Source organism: Gadus chalcogrammus, chromosome 3, assembly GCF_026213295.1.
Source record: "Gadus chalcogrammus isolate NIFS_2021 chromosome 3, NIFS_Gcha_1.0, whole genome shotgun sequence".
NCBI classification, from domain to species: Eukaryota; Metazoa; Chordata; class Actinopteri; order Gadiformes; family Gadidae; genus Gadus; species Gadus chalcogrammus.
The window spans coordinates 21,246,995-21,267,622 of record NC_079414.1 but is presented as its reverse complement, the minus strand read 5'-3'; the positions used below and the strand labels follow the sequence as shown (position 1 = coordinate 21,267,622).

At 47.8% G+C, this 20,628-nt stretch overlaps 3 protein-coding genes across 7 annotated transcripts; 2 read left to right on the top strand and 1 right to left on the bottom strand.

Moving 5' to 3' along the window:
* Nucleotides 1–402: 402 nt before the first annotated feature.
* On the top strand, nt 403–9,700 carry mtif2 (mitochondrial translational initiation factor 2). 4 transcript variants are annotated; one of them, XM_056586675.1, is made up of 14 exons: nt 403–509; nt 919–1,092; nt 1,470–1,587; nt 2,430–2,601; nt 3,390–3,547; nt 3,831–4,007; nt 4,289–4,428; nt 5,334–5,458; nt 5,661–5,865; nt 6,310–6,562; nt 6,952–7,092; nt 7,286–7,450; nt 7,911–8,051; nt 8,986–9,698. In XM_056586675.1, the coding sequence occupies exons 2-14, from the start codon at nt 949–951 to the stop codon at nt 9,153–9,155; spliced, it is 2,109 nt and encodes a 702-aa protein (XP_056442650.1). In that variant the 5' UTR covers nt 403–509; nt 919–948; the 3' UTR covers nt 9,156–9,698. The 4 variants fall into 4 exon arrangements, with proteins under 4 accessions (XP_056442650.1, XP_056442652.1, XP_056442651.1 ...); XM_056586677.1 differs by having other exon boundaries at nt 409–509; nt 947–1,092; XM_056586676.1 differs by having other exon boundaries at nt 504–509; nt 866–1,092.
* sde2 (SDE2 telomere maintenance homolog (S. pombe)) lies at nt 9,586–13,662 on the bottom strand. 2 transcript variants are annotated; one of them, XM_056586680.1, is made up of 8 exons: nt 13,475–13,662; nt 12,288–12,405; nt 12,024–12,135; nt 11,183–11,352; nt 10,809–10,914; nt 10,543–10,623; nt 10,018–10,414; nt 9,586–9,935 (listed from the first exon to the last, which is right to left on the bottom strand). In XM_056586680.1, exons 1-8 carry the CDS (start codon nt 13,583–13,585, stop codon nt 9,717–9,719), a joined length of 1,314 nt encoding a protein of 437 aa, XP_056442655.1. In that variant the 5' UTR covers nt 13,586–13,662; the 3' UTR covers nt 9,586–9,716. The 2 variants fall into 2 exon arrangements, with proteins under 2 accessions (XP_056442655.1, XP_056442656.1); XM_056586681.1 differs by having other exon boundaries at nt 9,586–9,932; nt 13,475–13,651.
* A 211-nt stretch (nt 13,663–13,873) lies between these two features.
* Nucleotides 13,874–14,739, top strand: mrps28 (mitochondrial ribosomal protein S28). Its single transcript, XM_056586682.1, has one exon. It carries the CDS (start codon nt 13,897–13,899, stop codon nt 14,494–14,496), a length of 600 nt encoding a protein of 199 aa, XP_056442657.1. The 5' UTR covers nt 13,874–13,896; the 3' UTR covers nt 14,497–14,739.
* The last annotated feature ends 5,889 nt before the right edge of the window (nt 14,740–20,628 follow it).

Sequence of the window (20,628 nt, the reverse complement as noted above, 5' to 3'; positions counted from 1 at the left end):
CATAAAATGCCACATCCAATACCTTTTGTTATATCTCAAATTGTATACACTAGATCACATATTCTTTCAAGATATATGTCTAATATATATTGTTCAGCTTCAATTAGTTTGACCAATTGTCTCCATGAACGGCATGAAAACCTGATTTCAATTCACATCAGTCAGTAATGTATACAATTAATAAAAGGGCCTTTAATAATAAATAAGTGACTGGTGCTGGTGCTGAACTAAAGTTCCCCTCCTATCCACTAGAGGCAATCAATTGGTATAATGTCCGCTAGGGGGAGTTAGAGGCCATCATTCTTTAGAAAATTCTTTAGGCGCTACCTTTATAATGTCCGCTAGGGGGGGGGAATATATTTTTAATGGCCACGAGGGGTCGCTAGAGTGGTCGTGCTGTGCTAATGATGTATTAGAGCAAGAAAGTGTCATGGCGGCGCCCTGTCACAAGTTTATTCATCCAACTGTTTTGCCTCGAAATGAAGAGAAATAAATACATTTGATTGAAGGTGAGATATTAAATATGACTTGGATGAGTGGTTTCACACAACCGTGCCTAATGTCATTGTTTGTAAGAGCGTTTGAGGTTCCTCTCTAGATTCACTGCAGCCTTCTAGTAGCTAGTTCTCAAGTATTATAATATATAACAACCAGCACATGAATGAACCACAACAACCCGGTCCGACAGAGCCATGTGGGCCGTGGGTTCACCCTGCTGATGAGTCTCGTCCTGTTTTTGTGAATTATAATACTGATGACACAAGATGAAGCCTCCTGATTCCTTCTCTGGTTGGGTTAGGTGATATTATATATCTGTATATATGTCAAGGCTAGTGTTTCGTTTATGTTGTTTGTGTGATTTCAGGTGTGTGTGTGTGTGTGTGTGTGTGTGTGTGTGTGTGTGTGCGAGTGAGTCAGGTGTGTGAGTGTGTGTGTGTGAGTGCAGGTATGTGGGGGGTCGTGAGGAGCACCCGGCTCCGGACCCCATCCTCCCTACTGGCACGGCTCCTGTTCCCTCCTCTCCTCTCTCCCCCTCTCCTCTCTCCTCCTCCTCTCCTCCGCCAGCCAATCAGACAGCTCGCTGCCAAACAGGTAGATCACACACTGTGTGTGTGTGTGTGTGTGCATGTTCGTTTATGTGTGTTTGCCTGTGTTTGTTTGCGTGTGTCTGTGTGTGTGTGTGTGTGTTTGTGCGTGAGTGTGCAGGCAACGTAACATTACCAATAACATGCCATCAACATGCCCATCCTTAATAACATGCTCCCACACACCTATTGCAATATGAACTGCCAACATACTACATAGGTACAGTATGTATTTAAATGATTCATGTAAACATAAGGATGATAACACATGATTACTAAACTAATACTAACATGGGTTTAAATGATGGATGTAAACATAAAGGACAACAGCGGAGGCATGACAAGGGGCTCCAGGGTCATCTTACTGAGGTCATGTGCTTCCAGGTGAAGGGTCAGAAGAAGGGTCATCAGAAGGTCAAGGTCAATGCTGACAAACAGGAAGTGGAGATCAGGAAGAGGATGACGGTAGCGGAACTCGCTCGGGCCATGAACAAAGATGCTGGTAAGACCACTGACCTCCAAGCCACCTGACCTACAACCAAATTACCTCTTGACCATCTGACCTCTGACCTCCAGGCCACCTGACCTACAACCAAATTACCTAGAATCTAGAACATCTGACCACCTATACCCCCTCAGTGGAGGTATATTTAAAATAAGGTGTGTGTGAGTGTGTGGGTATATACAGTATTTAATAATGTGTGTGGGGGGGTATGTATTTAATGACGTGTGTGTGTATTTTTTATTGTGTGTGTGTGTGTTTTATAATGTAGGGTGTTTGTGTGAATACTTTTTATTATGCTGTCTGTGTATATTTTATAATGTGTGTGCGTGTGTGTTTATATTTTATAATGTGCCTGTGTGTGTATATTTTATAATGTGTGTGCTTGTGTGTATATTTTATAATGTGTGTGTGTATTGTTTATATTTTGTGTGCGTGTGTGTATATTTTATAATGTGTGTGTGTGTGTTTGTATATTTTAAAATGTGTGTGTGTGTGTGTATATTTTCTAATGTGTGTGTGTGTGTGTGTGTGTATATTTTCTAATGTGTGTGCGTCTGTGTGTGTATATTTTATAATGTGTGTGTGTGTATATTTTATTATGTGTGTGTATATTTTATAATGTGTGTGTCTGTGTGTATATTTTATAATGTGTGTGTGTGTATATTTCATAATGTGTGTGTATATTTTATAATGTGTGTGTGTGTATATTTTATAATGTGTGTGTATATTTTATAATGTGTGTGTGTGTATATTTCATAATGTGTGTGTATATTTTATAATGTGTGTGTGTGTATAATGTGTGTGTATATTTTATAATGTGTGTGTGTGTTTGCGTGCAGACCATGTGTTTGAGGCGCTCCTCAACACCCCGGCGGAGTCGCAGACCCTGGAGGAGGAGGAGGTCCTGGAGGAGCGCTGGATCAAGGAGGTGGTGACGCGGTCCGGGATGAAGTACCGCTGGGCGCGCCTGGCCCAGGAGAAAGAGCGGGAAAACAGGGACGCCAGCCGGAGGTATGGTTACCATGGCCACGCAGAGAAGGGTTTTGCATCAGTTTCATGTGTATCTGTAGGTGATGTATCTCTAGGTGTTGTATCTCTATGTGTCCAGGGTGCTGGTTCATGTTCTAGGCGTTGTATCTCTATGTGTTCGTGCTCATGTTCTAGGTGTTGTATCTCTATGGGTTCTGGCTCATGTAGGGGTTGTATCTCTATGTGTTCAGGTTGCTGTTTCATGTTCTAGGCGTTGTATCTCTATGTGTTCTGTCTCATGTTCTAGGCATTGTATCTCTACGTGTTCAGGGTGCTGTCTCATGTTCTAGGTGTTGTATCTCTACGTGTTCAGGGTGCTGTTTCATGTTCTAGGTGTTGTATCTCTATGTGTTCAGGGTGCTGTTTCATGTTCTAGGCGTTGTATCTCTATGTGTGCAGGGTGTTGTTTCATGTTCTAGGCGTTGTATCTCTGTGTGCAGGGTGCTGTCTCATGTTCTAGGTGTTGTATCTCTATGTGTGCAGGGTGCTGTCTCATGTTCTAGGTGTTGTATCTCTCTGTGTGCAGGGTGCTGTTTCATGTTCTAGGTGTTGTATCTCTATGGATTCAGTCTCATGTTCTAGGTGTTGTATCTCTACGTGTTCAAGGTGTTGTCTCATGTTCTAGGTGTTGTATCTCTATGTGTGCAGGGTGCTGTTTCATGTTCTAGGTGTTGTATCTCTATGGATTCAGTCTCATGTTCTAGGTGTTGTATCTCTACGTGTTCAGGGTGTTGTCTCATGTTCTAGGTGTTGTATCTCTATGTGTGCAGGGTTCTGGCCCCAGCCAGTCTGCGGCCGCGCCCCCCCGTGGTGACCATCATGGGCCACGTGGACCACGGGAAGACGAGCCTGCTGGACGCTCTGAGGAGGAGTCAGCTGGTGGAGCAGGAGGCCGGGGGCATCACTCAGCACATAGGGGCCTTCCTAGGTAACTACTAACTAGTACTAACTAGAACTAACTAACCAGCAGGCCGGGGGCATCACTCAGCACATAGGGGCCTTCCTAGGTAACTACTAACTAGTACTAACTAACCAGCAGGCCGGGGGCATCTCTCAGCACATAGGAGCCTTCCTAAGTAACTACAAACTAGTACTAACTAAGCACTAACTCATACTAACTTCTTTAACTAACGCTGTGTGTGTGTGTGTGTTTGGTGTGTTTGTGTGTGTGTGTGTGTGTAAATGATTATTATGTGTGTGTGTGTGTGTAGTGGCGCTCCCCACAGGTGAGCAGATCACCTTCCTGGACACGCCCGGTCACGCTGCCTTTACCTCCATGAGGGCCCGGGGAGCCAACGCCACCGACATCATCATCCTGGTGGTCGCCGCCGACGACGGCGTGATGAACCAAACGGTGGAATCCATTCAACACGCCAAGAATGCCCGAGGTACATACACACTAGTGTGTTAGACATGTTAAGAACGTGTGTTTGTAAGATGTGTGGGAACGTGTGAGTGTAACGTGTGAGTGTAACGTGTGTCTGTAGCGTGTGAGTGTAGCGTGTGTCTGTAGCGTGTGTCTGTAGCGTGTGTCTGTAGCGTGTGTCTCTAACGGGTCTTTACAACGTGCGTTTGTAATATGTTTGTTACGTGTGTTTGATGTGTTTGACAAGTGTGTTTGTAATAACATGTCTGTAACGTGTGCTAACGCGTGTCTGACGTGTGTCAGTGCCGGTCATCGTGGCGGTGAATAAGTGCGACAAGCCGCAGGCGGAGCCGGAGCGCGTGGCGCGGGAGCTGCTGGAGCACGGCGTGGTGGGGGAGGAGCACGGAGGAGACGTCCAGGTCATCCCCGTCTCCGCCCTGAAGGTCAGCAGCGCCGCGGATACAAGGCTCCTCCCACTTTCACACTAACCCCTCCCACTGTCAGACTAGCGCCTCCATGGGTTGTACTAGCTCCTCGGGACAGGGTGAGTGGGTCATGTCGTGAAAGGGTGAGTGTGTTGGGAGAGGAGTGTCATGTCGTGACGGGGTGAGGTCACGACATGAAACTGCTAACATTCCTAGGTAACTACTAACCAGTACTAACTAACCAGGAGGCTGGGGGCATCACTCAGCACATAGGGGCCTTCCTAGGTAACTAGGGGTGTGCTAAGTCATGAGTGTGACAGGGTGAGTTAGTCATGAGTGTGACAGGGTGAGTGTGTTCAGAGAGGAGTTTCACGTCGTGACAGGGTGATTGTCATGTGGTGACATGGTGTGTGTGTGTCGTGACAGGGTGAGTGTGTTCAGAGAGGAGTGTCACGTCGTGACAGGGTGAGTGTGTCATGTCGTGACAGGGTGATTGTCATGTGGTGACAGGGTGAGTGTGTCCAGAGAGGAGTGTCACGTAGTGACAGGGTGATTGTCATGTGGTGACAGGGTGAGTGTGTCATGTGGTGACAGGGTGATTGTGTCATGTCGTGACAGGTTGAGTGTGTCCAGAGAGGAGTGTCACGTGGTGACAGGGTGATTGTCATGTGGTGACATGGTGAGTGTGTGTCGTGACAGTGTCACGTGGTGACAGGGTGATTGTCATGTCGTGACAGGGTGAGTGTGTCCAGAGAGGAGTGTCACATGGTGACAGGGTGATTGTCATGTGGTGACAGGGTGAGTGTGGGTTGTGACAGGGTGAGTGTGTCATGTCGTGACAGGGTGAGTGTGTCCGGAGAGGAGTGTCACGTGGTGACAGGGTGATTGTCATGTGGTGACATGTTGAGTGTGTGTCGTGACAGGGGGACAACCTGATGCTGCTCGCTGAAGCTACGGTGGCGCTGGCGGAGGTCCTGGAGCTGAAGGCGGACCCCGGCGGCCCGGTGGAGGGCGTGGTCATCGAGAGCCGGACCGATCGGGGGAAGGGGTGGGTTACCATTGCAACAGCACACACTTGACCACTGTCTCTGCTTGTGTAGCATATATTCACTTGTTTACTGTGTGTGTGTGTGTGTGTGTGTGTGTGTGTGTGTGTGTGTGTGTGTGTGTGTGTGTGTGTGTGTGTGTGTGTGTGTGTGTGTGTGTGTGTGTGTGTGTGTGTGTGTGTGTGTGTGTGTGTGTGTGTGCAGTGCGGTGGCGTCCGTCATCGTCCAGCAGGGCACTCTGAGGAGGGGGTGTGTGCTGGTGGCGGGGCGGAGCTGGGCCAAGGTGCGCTTCCTGTTTGACGAGCAGGACAAGGCGCTGGAGGAGGCAGGGCCTAGCCGGGCGGTGCAGGTGGTTGGCTGGAAGGACCTCCCATCCGCGGGGGAGGAGCTACTGGAGGTGGAGTCTGAGGTGAGAGGTCACTGAACTTTGTTATGCTAATTTGGTTATGGTAGCTTCTTGGTTATGCTAGCTTGGTTATGGTAACCTGGTTACGCTAGCTTGGTTATGGTAACCTGGTTATGGTAGCTTGGTTATGCTAGCTTGGTTATGGTAACCTGGTTATGCTAGCTTTGTTATGGTAACCTGGTTATGGTAGCTTGGTTATGCTAACCTGGTTATGCTAACCTGATTATGCTAGATTGGTTATGGTAACCTGGTTATGCTAACCTGATTATGCTAGCTTGGTTATGCTAACATGGGTATGCTAACAGTTGGAGCTTGGTTATGGTAACCTGGTTATGGTAACCTGGTTATACCAGCTTCCCGTCCAGTCGTGGTTCTCCAGGCTCCTGCTCCTGTGCACCTCCTCATGCTCCACTTAACTAAATGAAACAATCACGGTTGATCTGTCAGCAACGGGCGCGGGAGGTGGTGGAGTGGAGGAGCTACGAGGAGGAGCAGGCCCAGCTGAAGGAGGAGCACAAGGTGATCCAGGAGCGGCAGCAGGAGCACCAGGAGCGCTACCAGGAGCAGCGGCAGAGCACCGCCCACCTCAGCTGGCGCCAGAGGAAGGCGGCGCTGTACCGCGCCAACCGCCAGCAGGCCGCCATGAGGCCCAGCGAGAAGACCGAGAAGAACCAGCACTGTCTGCCCCTCATCGTCAAAGGTGGGACCACTTAGTACCCTAACCACCTGGTCCCCTAACCACCTAGTACCTTACTAGTGTTCTAATCTAGGGCCTTCTAAACCTTCTGGTACCCTAGAGTGTCCTAAAACATCTAGTGTCCTAGGGCCTCCTAAAACATCTAGTGTCCTAGGGCCTCCTAAAACATCTAGTGTCCTTGGGCCTCCTAAAACATCTAGTGTCCTTGGGCCTCCAAAAACATCTAGTGTCCTTGGGCCTTGTACACCTTCTGGTACCCTAGGGATGTGTCAACTCAAATATCATGACATTGAACGTATCATCATTAGGTGGCGAGGATGTCATGTTTAGGCTAAGTGTTAATCTGGTCCGAGTTGTAACCGATCTTGCCGACCTTTCACCCCTGACCTCAGGGGACGTGGACGGCTCGGTGGAGGCCATCCTTGGCCTGCTGGAGAGCTACGACGCCCACGACCAGTGTCAGATGGAGCTGGTCCACTTCGGCGTCGGGGAGATCTCGGAGAAGGACGTGAACCTAGCGGAGACCTTCTCAGGTAGGGGCAGCCGTCCACGAGTATGTATGGATGTACTCCTCCATCCATGGGGTGAACATGTTACCATGGTGACGTGGGCCGGTTTGATGTTTGTACAATGTGTTGGCAGAGACACTTTGAGAAGGAACCCTAGTCCTGTCATGCCTCATTAATACGGCTCCTGATAACGGAGCACTAACTCCCCTGACCTCAGGCTCCATCTACGGCTTCAACGTGTCGGCCAGTAAGTCCATCCTGCGCCTGGCGGAGAAGAAGGGCGTCCAGATCCACCTCCACAACATCATCTACAAGCTGATCGACGGCCTGAAGGAGGAGCTGAGCAGCACGCTGCCGGCCCTGCTGTCGCACAACGTCCTCGGTAGCAGTGCTATGCTACATAAGCTAGTTCACACCCTACGCAGGCTAGCTACACACGCTACACTACACACGCTACATACCCTATGCTACCTACGCTATGCTACACATGCTAGATACACAGGCTAGTTACACACCCCACGTAGGCTAGCTACACTACACACACTACGCTACATACCCTATGCTAGCCATGCTATGCTACATATGCTAGCTACACACGCTACACTACACTCGCTATGCTACACACATTATGCGTCACATTCTAGCCACGCAAAGTTCTGTTTTTCTCTGCCACACTAAGAGACCTTCACATCAGTGCATGGCTCTACCTGGCACACTACAGATCTTCCCGACACTGCTGCAAGATGCATTTCCTCCTCCTGATCCTGATCCTGTCTCACTTGACCCTTCCTCCCATGCGTTTAATGTGCACTAACGGAGCCCCGCCCATGCTGTGTCCCCAGGAGAGGCGGCGGTTCTGGCCGTGTTCCAGGTCAGCGTGGGGAAGAAGAAGGTTCTGGTGGCCGGCTGTCGGGTCCGCAGCGGTCTGCTGGACCGACGCATGCGGTTCCGTCTGCTGAGGGACCAGGAAACGCTGTGGGAGGGTGAGGACTCGTGCATAGAGGGGTCATCATTATAATAAGGTTCCGTCTGCTGAGGGACCAGGAAACGCTGTGGGAGGGTGAGGACTCGTGCATAGAGGGGTCATCATTATAACAAGCAGCAGAATTCAGCCCACGCCGGTGCCCTTTCCAAGCGATTCACAGGGGGCAGCCTAGTCTTAACTAGGCCTCCGACAGGGGCAGGTCTCTTTTTGACTCTCAAAAGCACACTGAAACATTCTTGCAAACACATCCAGACAGTTTTAATAGTAAATTATGCTTTTTTGGGCCGATTTGGTGCATTACGTTTTAGAGAAATCTCTAATTGACACTGACTCATAGAACACAGAATAAGATCTTGACACAAAACCTTTCACATGTCCAGGGTAGGGCCCTCGATGTGCATGGCAGTTTCTACTTCATTCTGATGTCGACTTGTGGTTGATAGAATGTTAGCTAATTTACGTTTAGAATTGGCCATAACTCTGAATTTTTTTGGCAATTTAATTCCCTGCAAAACTTAAAATCAGACACGTCTATAAATCATGTGGATTTATAGACGTGTCTTCACTGAACAGAAAGCATCCAAGACAGACATTATGGGTCCAAGAGGCAAAAATGCTCAGCTTGCATAAGGCATGTACACTAAGTATCAGAATTGTATATGCATCGGGGTGGCAGAGCTGATTGTTTAACTTTAAACTTGACTTATAGCCCCCCCTATGGTAGAAATGGCACCATACTACTCTAACCCTAAAATAACGATAATACCTGAACAATAGGTATCCAGATATTGTGAATACCTAAAAATCCTATAACATGATTATTGTAATATTAAAAACAGCCCATATTAATAATATATATAACAGGCTCTATTAATGTAATTACACCATACAAACACACCCTGTATAATAGTATATTGTAACTCCACCACCAGGCTCTCTGACGGCGTTGAAGCACCATAAGGACGACGTGCAGAAGGTGGGGACGGGGGTGGAGTGTGGCCTCTCCCTCGACACCGCCCTGGAGTTCAGCCCTGGGGATGTCATCGTCTGCTACGAGGAGGTCAGCCAGCCCCAGGTCATCGCCTGGGACCCGGGCTTCTAGACCGCAGCTCTCCCGGTGAGACCCGGTCTTCTAGACCCCAGCTCATCTGATGAACCAAGGCTTCTAGACCCGCTGGGTTAAAGAACCCCAGCTCATCCAGTGGAACCCGGGCTTCAAGACCCCAGCTCATCTGATGAACCAAGGCTTCTAGACCCGCTGGGTTAAATAACCCCAGCTCATCCAGTGGAACCCGGGCTTCAAGACCCCAGCTCATCTGATGAACCAAGGCTTCTAGACCCGCTGGGTTAAAGAACCCCAGCTCATCCAGTGGAACCCGGGCTTCAAGACCCCAGCTCATCTGATGAGACTTTCTAGACCTGCTAGGTTATGGACGGTCCTTGAGTTGTGAATTCGGAACAAGCAACAGGGCAGAGAAGGCAGTGACAGTCTGGTTCTAGTTACTGGAGCAAGCCTCCACGCTCCGTCAGAGTTAAGAAAGGAAACTTGAGATGGGTTGTGCAGCGTTTAATGTAAATATAAAATGTACATTGAAATAAAAGTTGATTGAAGAACATTGAGACTCATTTAAAAAAATAATAAAGTAGGCGTGGCTAAGAAGCATCACTTCTTGCCTTTAGCGCTGGTCTTGGCCCGCAGCAGGGGGTCGATCTGCTCCGCCGTCAGACCCCTCACCGAGAACAGGCGGCTCGCTCGCTCCTTCAGGGTCCCGCCGCACTTCAGGCCGCGGCTCCGGAGCGCCTCCTTCAGCTGGTCCAGACCGGCCGCCTCCAGGTCCTCTGGGGAGCCTGCAGCGTCCAGGTCCAGGGGCGGGTGCACCTGCTGGGGCGGCAGAACCACCGTCAGACCGACGCCATCACAGCCGGGCAGACGAGTTACTGCTAAGGAGGACCCAGGATCTTACCTGTGGTGCGGCCTGCGTCGGCTGGGGCTCAGTCGGCTGGGGCTCAGTCGGCTGGGGGTCTTGGTTTATCTGGGTCGTGGGTTCAGTTTCGGGTTGATCTGAGCCGGTGGAGACCGGTTCAGGTTCGGGTTGATCTGAGCTGGTAGAGACCGGTTCAGGTTGGTCTGAACCAGTAGAGACCGGTTCTGGTTGGTCTGAACCAGAAGAGACCGGTTCCGGTTGGTCTGAACCAGTGGACATCTGTTCAGGTTCCGGTTGGTCGGAGCTGGTAGAAACCGGTTCAGGTTTCGGTTTGTCTGAGCTGGTAGAAACCGGTTCAGGTTGCCTTGAGCCAGTAGAGACCGGTTCTGCAGAGGGTCTGGCAGGAGTACTACTGGAAGGCACGGCCGCCTTGGGTCTGAGGAAGGTTTAGAGAGTCTACGTTAGAAGGGGGCCGGACCCTCGCGGCCATGTGGGTCCAACACAAGGACCTGGTGTAGAGGACCAGGGTGAACCCAGTTGGGCTTCAGATCTCCATGACTGTACCTGGTCGGGTGAGATGGACCGGGTAGCGCCTCGTCTTCATCCTCTTCCTCACTGTCCAGGTCTAGATCTCCAACCCCGCTCCTGAGAACATCAGAGTGCACGTACAACTAGTACCAGCTACATCTACATCTACTTACATCCAATTTATATACATACAGCTAGTAGCATCTGTATCTGCTACTACACCCACTACCTATATATGTACTACTACTCACCAACGCTATGTCTACGCTAAATCAAAGATGAAAAGAATTTGGTTGACTTACCAGAAGCGTTTCTTCTTCTTGGGGACTGAAGCTGGATGCTGCTTGGCCCGTTTGGTACTAGGTCCCGCCTCCGCACTAACCACCCCAGAGGAGGAGGCCTGCATGCCTGAAACACCAGCAGCAGAGCTAAGACCATGCCCACTACCCAGGCCATGCCCCGTACAGACCACATCCACAACACAGAGTGAGGGTACCTATAGGGTCCAGGGTTAAGCGATGGGTTTAGCTTTAGAGTCTAGCTCATGGGTCTAGGCTTTAGCTTAAAAAATAAAGTGGAAACACGACCAAAAAGGTATTTATAAGGAGTGAAGAGAAAGGATCGTCCTTCCGGTCTTGTATGAAGCCCGGTGTACGGCCAGGCCCAGTTCACCCACCCTTCAGCACAGAGTCCTCCAGGCGCTCCGACAGGTCGTGGCACTGCTGCTGGTAGTCCGGGTCGGTGAAGTGGTGTTTGGGCTCCACCAGCTTCCTCTGCAGTCGCTCCACCCGTCGCTGGTCCTTCTCCCCCTCCAGCTCCGCCTGCTTCTTCAGCCACTCTGCCATCCTGATGGAGAAACCCCTCAGAACGTCACGCTACACTCTGTGGCATTCAGATAAACACTAGAGGTTCTTGTTCTTTACTGGCGCAGAGGGTGCGGGTCGGTTCGGTGCGGCTTGGGGGAGTATTGAAGGTGTGGTTCGGCACAGCTCAGTTATGGCTCACGTTCCCACCCCCGACAGTACCCTTATGGTAGGGGGTGTTTAAGCCTGATGGCGATAGCCATGTTAGCTTATGACCTCATAGCTACCCGAAACAGTGTAGCCTGCTGATAAATCCAAGGAAAAAGAACGCGCACAATGAACAAAGATCAACCATGTAGGACGGTCCGAGAAGGAAGGCAAACTTTTGCGCGACATTTTCTTCAATAAACTAAGCGTTCGCCGTTGTCCAGAAATGCCTCACGGGTAATGTGTTTGTTTGTTATTATCCCACTGTCGCACGGAAGTGCGATTCTGTCGACCAATGAACGGACGGTGTGTGTAGCTCGAACTTGCCGGCACCCTTTCAGGCGTCTCATTACCCCAACGGAGGAGTACTGCGAGACGAGTACGGCTCACGCCTACTTTTGGCGGTGGAAACACAATCCATCCAAACACAAACTTTGCGAACTGAACCGACCCGCACCCTCCGGTGGCAACATGGAATAAGAACTGCCATGACAACAGGCGTCTTACTCTTTCTCATGGTTGACGTCTCGGAGGCGGCGCCCGCTGAGGTCTCTGCACGCCTCGCGGTTCGTAGTCTTCTCGATTTGAGCTCCCAGAGCGCGGAGCATCGAGCCAAACCCTGCAAAACATTCACATCCTATGAAGTCCCACATACCACACAGACCCACACAGTCGAATACCATACAGTCACACATCCCATACACACAAACACAGACACACACCCATAAAGTCACCCTCCCTGGTGTGCGTTTGTGCGAGTGAGTGCCTCACCTCCTTTCCCTCCACATAGCCGGGGCTCCAGGTGGTAGACAGAGCCCTGCAGGAGCAGCTCCGCCTGCCCGGACACACGCCCGTTGGTCGTGACGTAGAAATCATCGGTGGGAAGACCCTGAAGTACATGGTAGGCAAGGCAAGGCAACTTTATTTATATAGCACTTTTCATACACAAGGCAGACTCAAGTGCTTCACATATAAACATTGTCATACGATAAAATAAAATAGATAAGTAAAAGAAAACATATGCAAAGAAATGAGTAAAATAGAAAGTGCAATGTATTTAAGATCAGATCTGGTACCCATGTCGGGACTCCAACCCGACCTAAAAGGAACGTGGTACTTTCTCTGGGACTCCAACTCGGATTCTATTCTAGGACTCTAACCCAGACACATGTCGGGACTCTAACCATGAACCAAAGGCCTTATTCTGGGAGTCCAAACCAGACAGACGTCGGGACTCTAACCCAGACAGAACTTGCCCTTTCTCTGGGACTCCAACCCAGATTCTAGGACTCTAACCCAGACAGAACTTGGGTCTCAAACCCTTAACCTTTCTCTCTGGTATCGGATCATGTATCTTTCTGGTAAAAATAGAAAATAAAAGGGAAAGTTAAAAAGGCATTTTAGTAATAAAATAGAAAATAAAGGCAAAGTAAAAAAAATTAAAAAAGCTTTTTAGTAAGTGCAATGTATAAGCAAACATAAAAGTCTTCAATCTTGTTTTAAAGGTGCTCAGAGTTGGGGGAAGTCTTAAATCCTCAGGGAGTTTATTCCAGCTATTGGTTGCATGGTACACTTTATTAATCCAGAAGAGTTTCCCCCTGAATGAGCAACATCAATTAACCAGATGCTAACCCTTCCCACTCTAGGGAGCGGGGCACTTCTATGTATCGATCCCCTCGCGTCACATCGAAAAACACATTTCAATGAAGACGAACGTTCAATTTAAGGTTCCAGAAGTTTCGTTACATTTTGCTTCAATAACTTGTAACATACCACAGCCTAAATAGCCGTGTATCTACACGACAACAACAACCACATATCTCAAAAGACGACTGCTCGTAGTTTAGGTGTCTTATTGAGACTTCGTTCACGGTGTGCTAAGCTAAACAGCAACACGAAGCTCAGCTGGGGGCATGTTCTCGTCTTCAGTACGTCAATCAGCAGAATATTATGCTTACATGATCAGTCAGGACGTCCTGGACCAGGTCTCCGACCCTCGAGCCAACGGGTAGCGAAACAAGAGAAACATTAGAGAATCTGAGAGCGGAGCTAGAAACAAACAGCTCCATGTTGTTGATTTCTTCTTCTTCTGCGCTACTGGAGAATCGCCTCTTTCTTCTTCTCTGCTGGAGGACCGCCTCTTCTTCTCTGCTGAAAGATCTACAGACTGTATAAAATATAAACTAGAAACTGATATTAATATGAAGAAGACTGTATACAATACAGGAGATAACCATTAAATAAAAAATAAAAACATGTACAAGTCGTTTTAAGATACGAGCTAGTTGATGCGTTACACTTTATGACTTCAATTCCTGAAAGTATTGCGCGGTGCCAGCCATCACCACCAGGGGGCTCTAGAGGACTGAGCTTCAGGAAGATGTCGCTCTGCATTGTGGGATACATCAACATGGCGACCTTGTGTAAGGTTGTGAGATCCTCGCGGAATAAAACTATTTTAACATGGTTAAGGCCCAGAGTCCTGCAACCTACCAAAAACACCTGCTACAGCACCGAACAGCCGGGTGGGTCGGACGGAGAAAAGAGCGATGAACCAGCTGCCAGTAAACCAAAAAGCGGTTTCGCTGCGGCGTTTGAGCAGCACACGGACATCCAGCAGAGAGAGCAACCCGGCTCCAGCAGGACCAGCTGGACGAGAGATGAGTCTTCCTTCGCCTCGCTGCTCCGGCATTCTCCGCTCATCCAGATGGGTCCAGCCAAGGACAAGGTCGTTGTGGGAAGAATTTTCCATGTCGTGAAGGACGACCTGTACATTGACTTCGGGGGCAAGTTCCACTGCGTGTGCAAGCGCCCAGCGCAGGACCCGGAGCGGTACCTGCGGGGGTCCAGAGTCCGACTGAGGCTGCAGGACCTGGAGCTCACATCGCGGTTCTTAGGGGCCGCGACTGACACCACGCTGCTGGAGGCCGACGCTGTTCTGCTGGGACTGATGGACGGGAAGGAGACCAAGTCCAAATAAACTGTAGCCGAGATGGTTCTAATGGTCGTGGCGGTGGACTCCTCATCAGCTGAGATTATGTGTATTGGAGGTCTGAACAAAGTAGTGGATGTTGTTGCATTAAAGTATTTTTTATGTTGCATCTGTTTGTTTTGATTGCTTCAAAGAGGGCCTAAGTTATTTATCCGACCCATGGACACATGGATGGAAGATGTCATGCGTTCACAAACTTCATTAACTCAAGAGAATTTAAGATCTTAGTTCGCTTTATTAATATTTAAGGTATGTAGTAAACTATATCTAAATTTGTCCTGGTGAAATTCATTGGATTATAACATAATCTATTGGCAGCACTCCCAAAAGTCTACATTATTTAATTTATTTGTTTATTACAGTTTAATATTATTCTATCAGTAGCTCCTAAACAGTTCCAAATGTTTTCATGCAGGATTAAAATAGTAATTACTGCATAGTTAAATAACTGCATTTTTTTTTTTTCGATGGTCTAGTCTACTTGATAGTAATGAATGTATCAGTTCTGTCAGACAGGCAGTATGTGCAGTGTTTATATCGTTCATACATCCAGTAATAGTTAGGTCATGCTTTGATTAGTCTTCTTTGGTCTAGCGGGGCTGTCATCCTATGACACAATCCCTGTCGTGAAGACACTGTTATCCACACATTGTGATGTAGAGCCACGGGAGACACAACAAATCAGATGGAATCAGCCAATCAGAACTCGGCATCTCATGTGTTCAGTGAAGAGACATGGTACATGTTATATAGGAATGTAATATTAGACTAGTGAAGTTAAATAAGGAACATGTATGAGTGAAGAGACATGAGGAACATGTAACATTGGAATTTTATAGAGAACTGCTGCATCATTAGCTCTAATTTAGCTGCATTTTTAGCTCAATTTTTAAAGGTCCCATGGCATGAAAATGTCAGTTTATGAGGTTTTCTAACCTTACTATGAGTTCCCCTAGCCTGCCTATGGTCCCCCAGTGACTAGAAATGACGTTAGGTGTAGAACGAGCACTATCCTGCTCCGCCATGGAAGATTGAAAGCTCAGATGCTTTGATTTCGAATTTGGCCCCATATGTCGTCATAAGCGGCCAAGTTACCTCCCCTTTCTCTGCCTTGCCCGCCCAGAGAATTTGGCCTGCCAGCTATGACCGTGCAAGCGCCACGTGTGTGTGTCTGTGTGTGTGAATACAAACACTAACGTGTTGTACACTTCTTTCTTATTTGGATAACCGTTATGCTGTTGGTGTCTTGGCGCATAACACGTCGGGTTCTCTGACGTCTCTGGTATTTCCACAACCAGACTCATAGTGGGGGTTATCTCAGCCATGGTTGAGAAGGAATTGGGAGTAAGGAACTTTGTCTTTGACTCCCTGAAGTACATGAACTGCGACATGGAGGTGAAAGGGATTGTTGCCCGCGATTAGGTGCGTTTCCATCCCCCTGATTTTATGCGAACTTTGAAGTATCGAATCAGTAAACGGTGATGGAAACACCAAAATTCGCATAAAAATCCTCTAATTCGCAAAAAGGTTTATCTGCTTGCTTGAGGTGGTTTTTGAGAAATGCGAAAGAGAGTAAATTCGCAAAATGGGAGATGGAAACACACTTTTCGAAACAGCTGTGACGTAGCGAACTTTGAACACACAGGACTGACAGTCTTTCCGATTTCCGCATAACGACCGGCCATAGCAACCCTGCCGACATCAACGTGTAACGTCATCACCCTATTCCGCTCCAACCACTTGATGGAAACGCACCTAATTCGAATTACTTTTTTGCGAACTTTCTAAAGATTTGCATCACCTTTTAGATGGAAACGCAGCTATTGTCTCCCGCCGGAGCCTCGCTGCCCGCTGCCGAGGCGGTGGTGCCTCGGCAGCAGGCAGGGGGGGTTCCGGCGGTAGATAGACAATCGCGGGCAACAATCCCTTTCTCCTCCAAGTCGCAGTTCAGTCTACTTCAGATTGATGTGGAAATTGAGGGTTATCTCAGCCATGGCTGACAAGGAACTGGTAGAAAGGAACTTTGTCTTTGAGTCCCTGTAGTAGGCTACATGGAGGAAAAAGGGATTGTTGCCCGGAAGGCCCGCGATTGTTGACCCCGATGCCCTGCTGCCGGCGGGAGACTATCGGCTTGCGGTCAACAATCGCGGGCAACAATTAAAAAAATATAATAATAAATCAGGCCGCTCCCATCAAAAAAATAAGGCAGACCAATCATAATACCATTTATCTAACCTGAGGCTGGAAAATAGGATATCGGTACGGGAGTGCCGGTGGCAACCATAGAAGGTCCGCCGCAGATGTGAGACGGTGGGTTGAGTACCAATGTCAGACAGTATTAAAGAAACTGAACGGTATATTTTAACTAAAAGAACAGACTGCCCATAGAGCTAATGTTGAGAAGAAATTTGTTTTTTCGTCGCTCGACGCACACTGCTCAGTGCTTGGTCGGCGCCCGTTGGTGATGCCCTTTGAAAATCGAAAATGAAAGGAGAAGTTCCAGACTAATTGCACTTTGAAATTCGGATGAGCAAGGCTAACCTTGTAGGGAATATGCACCTTGAAGCAGCTTCTGCTGATGCTTCTTGCTCTATAGGATACAGTATACAATTGAATGCACAATATCATGAGTATAATGTAATGGTCAAAGGTTTTAGGTTGTTGCTAGGGCCCAAATAATAAACTGGTTGGCCTTCATTATTTGAATTGCATTTAGACCTATTCTGTCGACTCCTCTCGTAACCACAAGTTCCTCGAACCATCTGTGTTCCTAAAGCTTCCACCAGGGGGAGCCCGTGGTCTATAGCGCACAGCTGTTTAAATAGTTTGTTTTTATTGTTTCTAGTTATGTAAAACAAACACGATATGAGGAAACAACCGAAGGTGTGTGTTTGAAGGGAGATATGTGCCAATAGGTCCGCTTCAAGATCAACGTTTGACAACATGTCAGAACCGTGCGGGTGAATTCCATTCCCTGCTGTATTTCAGGGAGCCTCCTCCCTGTTTAAACAAACGCATACCAGCGGTCTAGGAGCCACGGAATCATGCTCTGACTCATTAAGGCTTCCCTGACACACCCATCCAGACCAACAGCCTGTCCGTCAGATCAACTCCCAGCCAGATCAACAGTCACTCAGTCAGCTAGCCAGTAGGCTAAGTCAGGCAGTCAGACAGACAGCCATTCGGGTAAATTCTTGGTGAGTCATCAGAGCATTCCAGAGCGGCGGTCCACACATGCAAATACAGGAGCACAAAAACACCCCTTCAATCTGTTAACCCTGAAATATGTTAAGCCTGTAGACTGCTAACTCAGCCAAATTAGTAATAATAACGTATGATGATAATATTGCTGATAGAAGTGCGGGTCAGTGGATTTTGTGTTGAAGTGATCGAGTTAGAGGGAAGGTCTGTTGGTAATAAAATAAGCAAGTCAAGCTGCATCCAATCAGGGCGGAGTAAACTGGAACATTTCACAACACTCCCTGAGGGGGAAGCGTCCTCTACCACTCCCCCCGATGAAACAAACCATCTACACACACACCCACACACCCTCTCTCACTGGTCTACTTCGCTACCACCCACACCTCTACGCACAAACAAACTTCTCTAACACACACCTCCACATAGACTAATAGCCTACATCGCTGATTGAAAACGACAATATTCCCAGACAAAAGTTTACTTATTTCATGCTTATTGTAATGGTCATCTCTCCAAGGAGAATCCTATCTGCTGTGTTGAAGGGTAGCCAGACGCACCGACAGACAAGCAGAGACAGAGGGCCCTATCTTGCATCAACCGGCGCAATTGACTTAATCACTGGCGCATGCGTCGTTGCTAGTTTGCAACTGGCGCAGAGCGTTCTTTTCTCTCCTGCGCCACGCGTCGGTAAATTAGGGAATGATCTTGCGCCCCAAGGGGCGGCTCGGCGAAAGGAGGAGGCGTGTTCTGGCGCAAACGTTCCCTGGTGCTATCTTGCCGTTTCAGACAACACTTGCTCCACAAACCAGGAAATACCTGGTTTAAAGTCAGTGGCGCGTTGTTCAGATGCTATTTTAAGGGCGCATGCATAATGTTGCTTGTGCACCTCGCGCATACACTTTGCTTCTCTCATCTACCTAGCCACACATTCTTGGTAAATTATTTGGGAAAGAACAGCTGATACAGCGGTAATAAGTTGTACTTTTAAATCAATGTATGTATCACCGTAGGCTACAGCAAACACATATTTTCTTGACACAGACATCGTGTACATACCCATAACTTTTACGATTGATGAGTATTTTATCGTGAGAAAACATTGTTTTACCGCGAGTGAGTTAAAAAGAATGAATGAATGCGGGTGCACGTGTGTTCGTCCATCTGTTTAAACACACGCAAACTAAACATGTAACACATAATACAGTCCATGGCAATGTATATTAACGGGGGACACATGCATATTAGGAACACAAGTCGATAATGATAATACATACAATGCTGATAAGAAACTATGTTTATAATGTATTGTGTATATCATTAAATAGAACCACAGTTGCCGCATATCATATGTTATATCATATACGCTACGTTTTCTTTGCCGAAATTTATTTGAGGACTGAAGGCCGATTTAGGGTCGTTTTAGACGCAGAGACGTCAGCACGTAATTTACACAAGGGACTTGTTTTAGACAAGTTTTGATTTACGGTTCCTTTAAGGTTCCTTAAGGATTGTGCGTGTTGCAAGGGGATTCTCCGCCAGAACAGTAGGGGGAGCAACGAACAAATCTGTGGGCGTGGAGTGGAAATCGCTGGCTTGTTTATATTTATGCACTACCAGTACCGGAAATGTGAGACTCCTGAAAGGATGTGGTTAGCTGGCCAATCACAGTCTTTGCGAGCTGCGTAGGGCCGTAGTGTTTTAGTCGCATAGTCAGGAATTTTGGGCGACGCACTTAAGCACGTAAAGGCCGATATATGCTCTGTTTTAGACGTAACGCGTAAGCACGTAAGATACATAACCCCCCCTTGCGCGGTAAAATATCCCCCCTTACGTGCTTAAGTGCAGTACTGGTAGTGCATAAATATAAACAAGCCAGCGATTTCCACTTCCACGCCCACAGATTCGTTTGTTGCTCCCCCTACTGTTCTGGCGGAGAATCCCCTTGCAACACGCGCAATCCTTAAGGAACCTTAAAGGAACCGTAAATCAAAACTTGTCTAAAACAAGTCCCTTGTGTAAATTACGTGCTTACGTCTCTGCGTCTAAAACGACCCTAAATCGGCCTTAAGGGGGGATATTTTACCGCGCAAGGGGGGGTTATGTATCTTACGTGCTTACGCGTTACGTCTAAAACAGAGCATATATCGGCCTTCAGTATTTCTGAAGTTGTGGAAGAAAACCTTATTCCATGTGTGAATTAGGCCATATTATTTGGCCGTAAACTGAGCCATTTGAAGTTTGAAATTCATGGGCATCTGTCTCATCGGAGACTGCAGACACGCTGTCAAAATATCAACTTGTCCGATTCAAATGCGCTCATGGATCTTATAGGGGATGGGAGCTGGCACTCTCATTGGTTTTTTGCACGTTTCGCCCAAACCACACCTACGGGTAATTGGGCTACCTCAGACCAACCCTTTTTAGATATGCGCCGGGCGTGCATATCTTGCGTTTCAGACCGTTAAAATAGGGCCCAGGCCCCAGACTCACATAGCGGGACCTAGAGGGATATCCTATTATATTCCTCTAATAACTGTATACAGGATGAATTTTCATTTGTATTTTAATGTATGTCATTAAGGCTCATTAAGCTCTCTTTTTTTGCCGAAATTTGACCCCCTATGATTTTGAAATATTTCTCAAATTCCATTAGACTTTCAAATCTCATCCTAGCATGCCCTCATGATGGAGTGCGATGGCGTGAATTTCGTCTCAATCTGACATTCTTTAAGGTCTGGACTTTTTTTTATGCCCATCAATCTTTTAGATAGAGCTTAGTTTTGTTAGGTTAACTACAGGTTAGTTTTGCTTGTGTAACTACCAGTTAGTGCACTGACAGGTAATCATTATAACTGGTTAATTAGTGTAACTGAAGGTTTGTGTTATTACATGTTACATGGGGAGAAACCAAACCCTCAG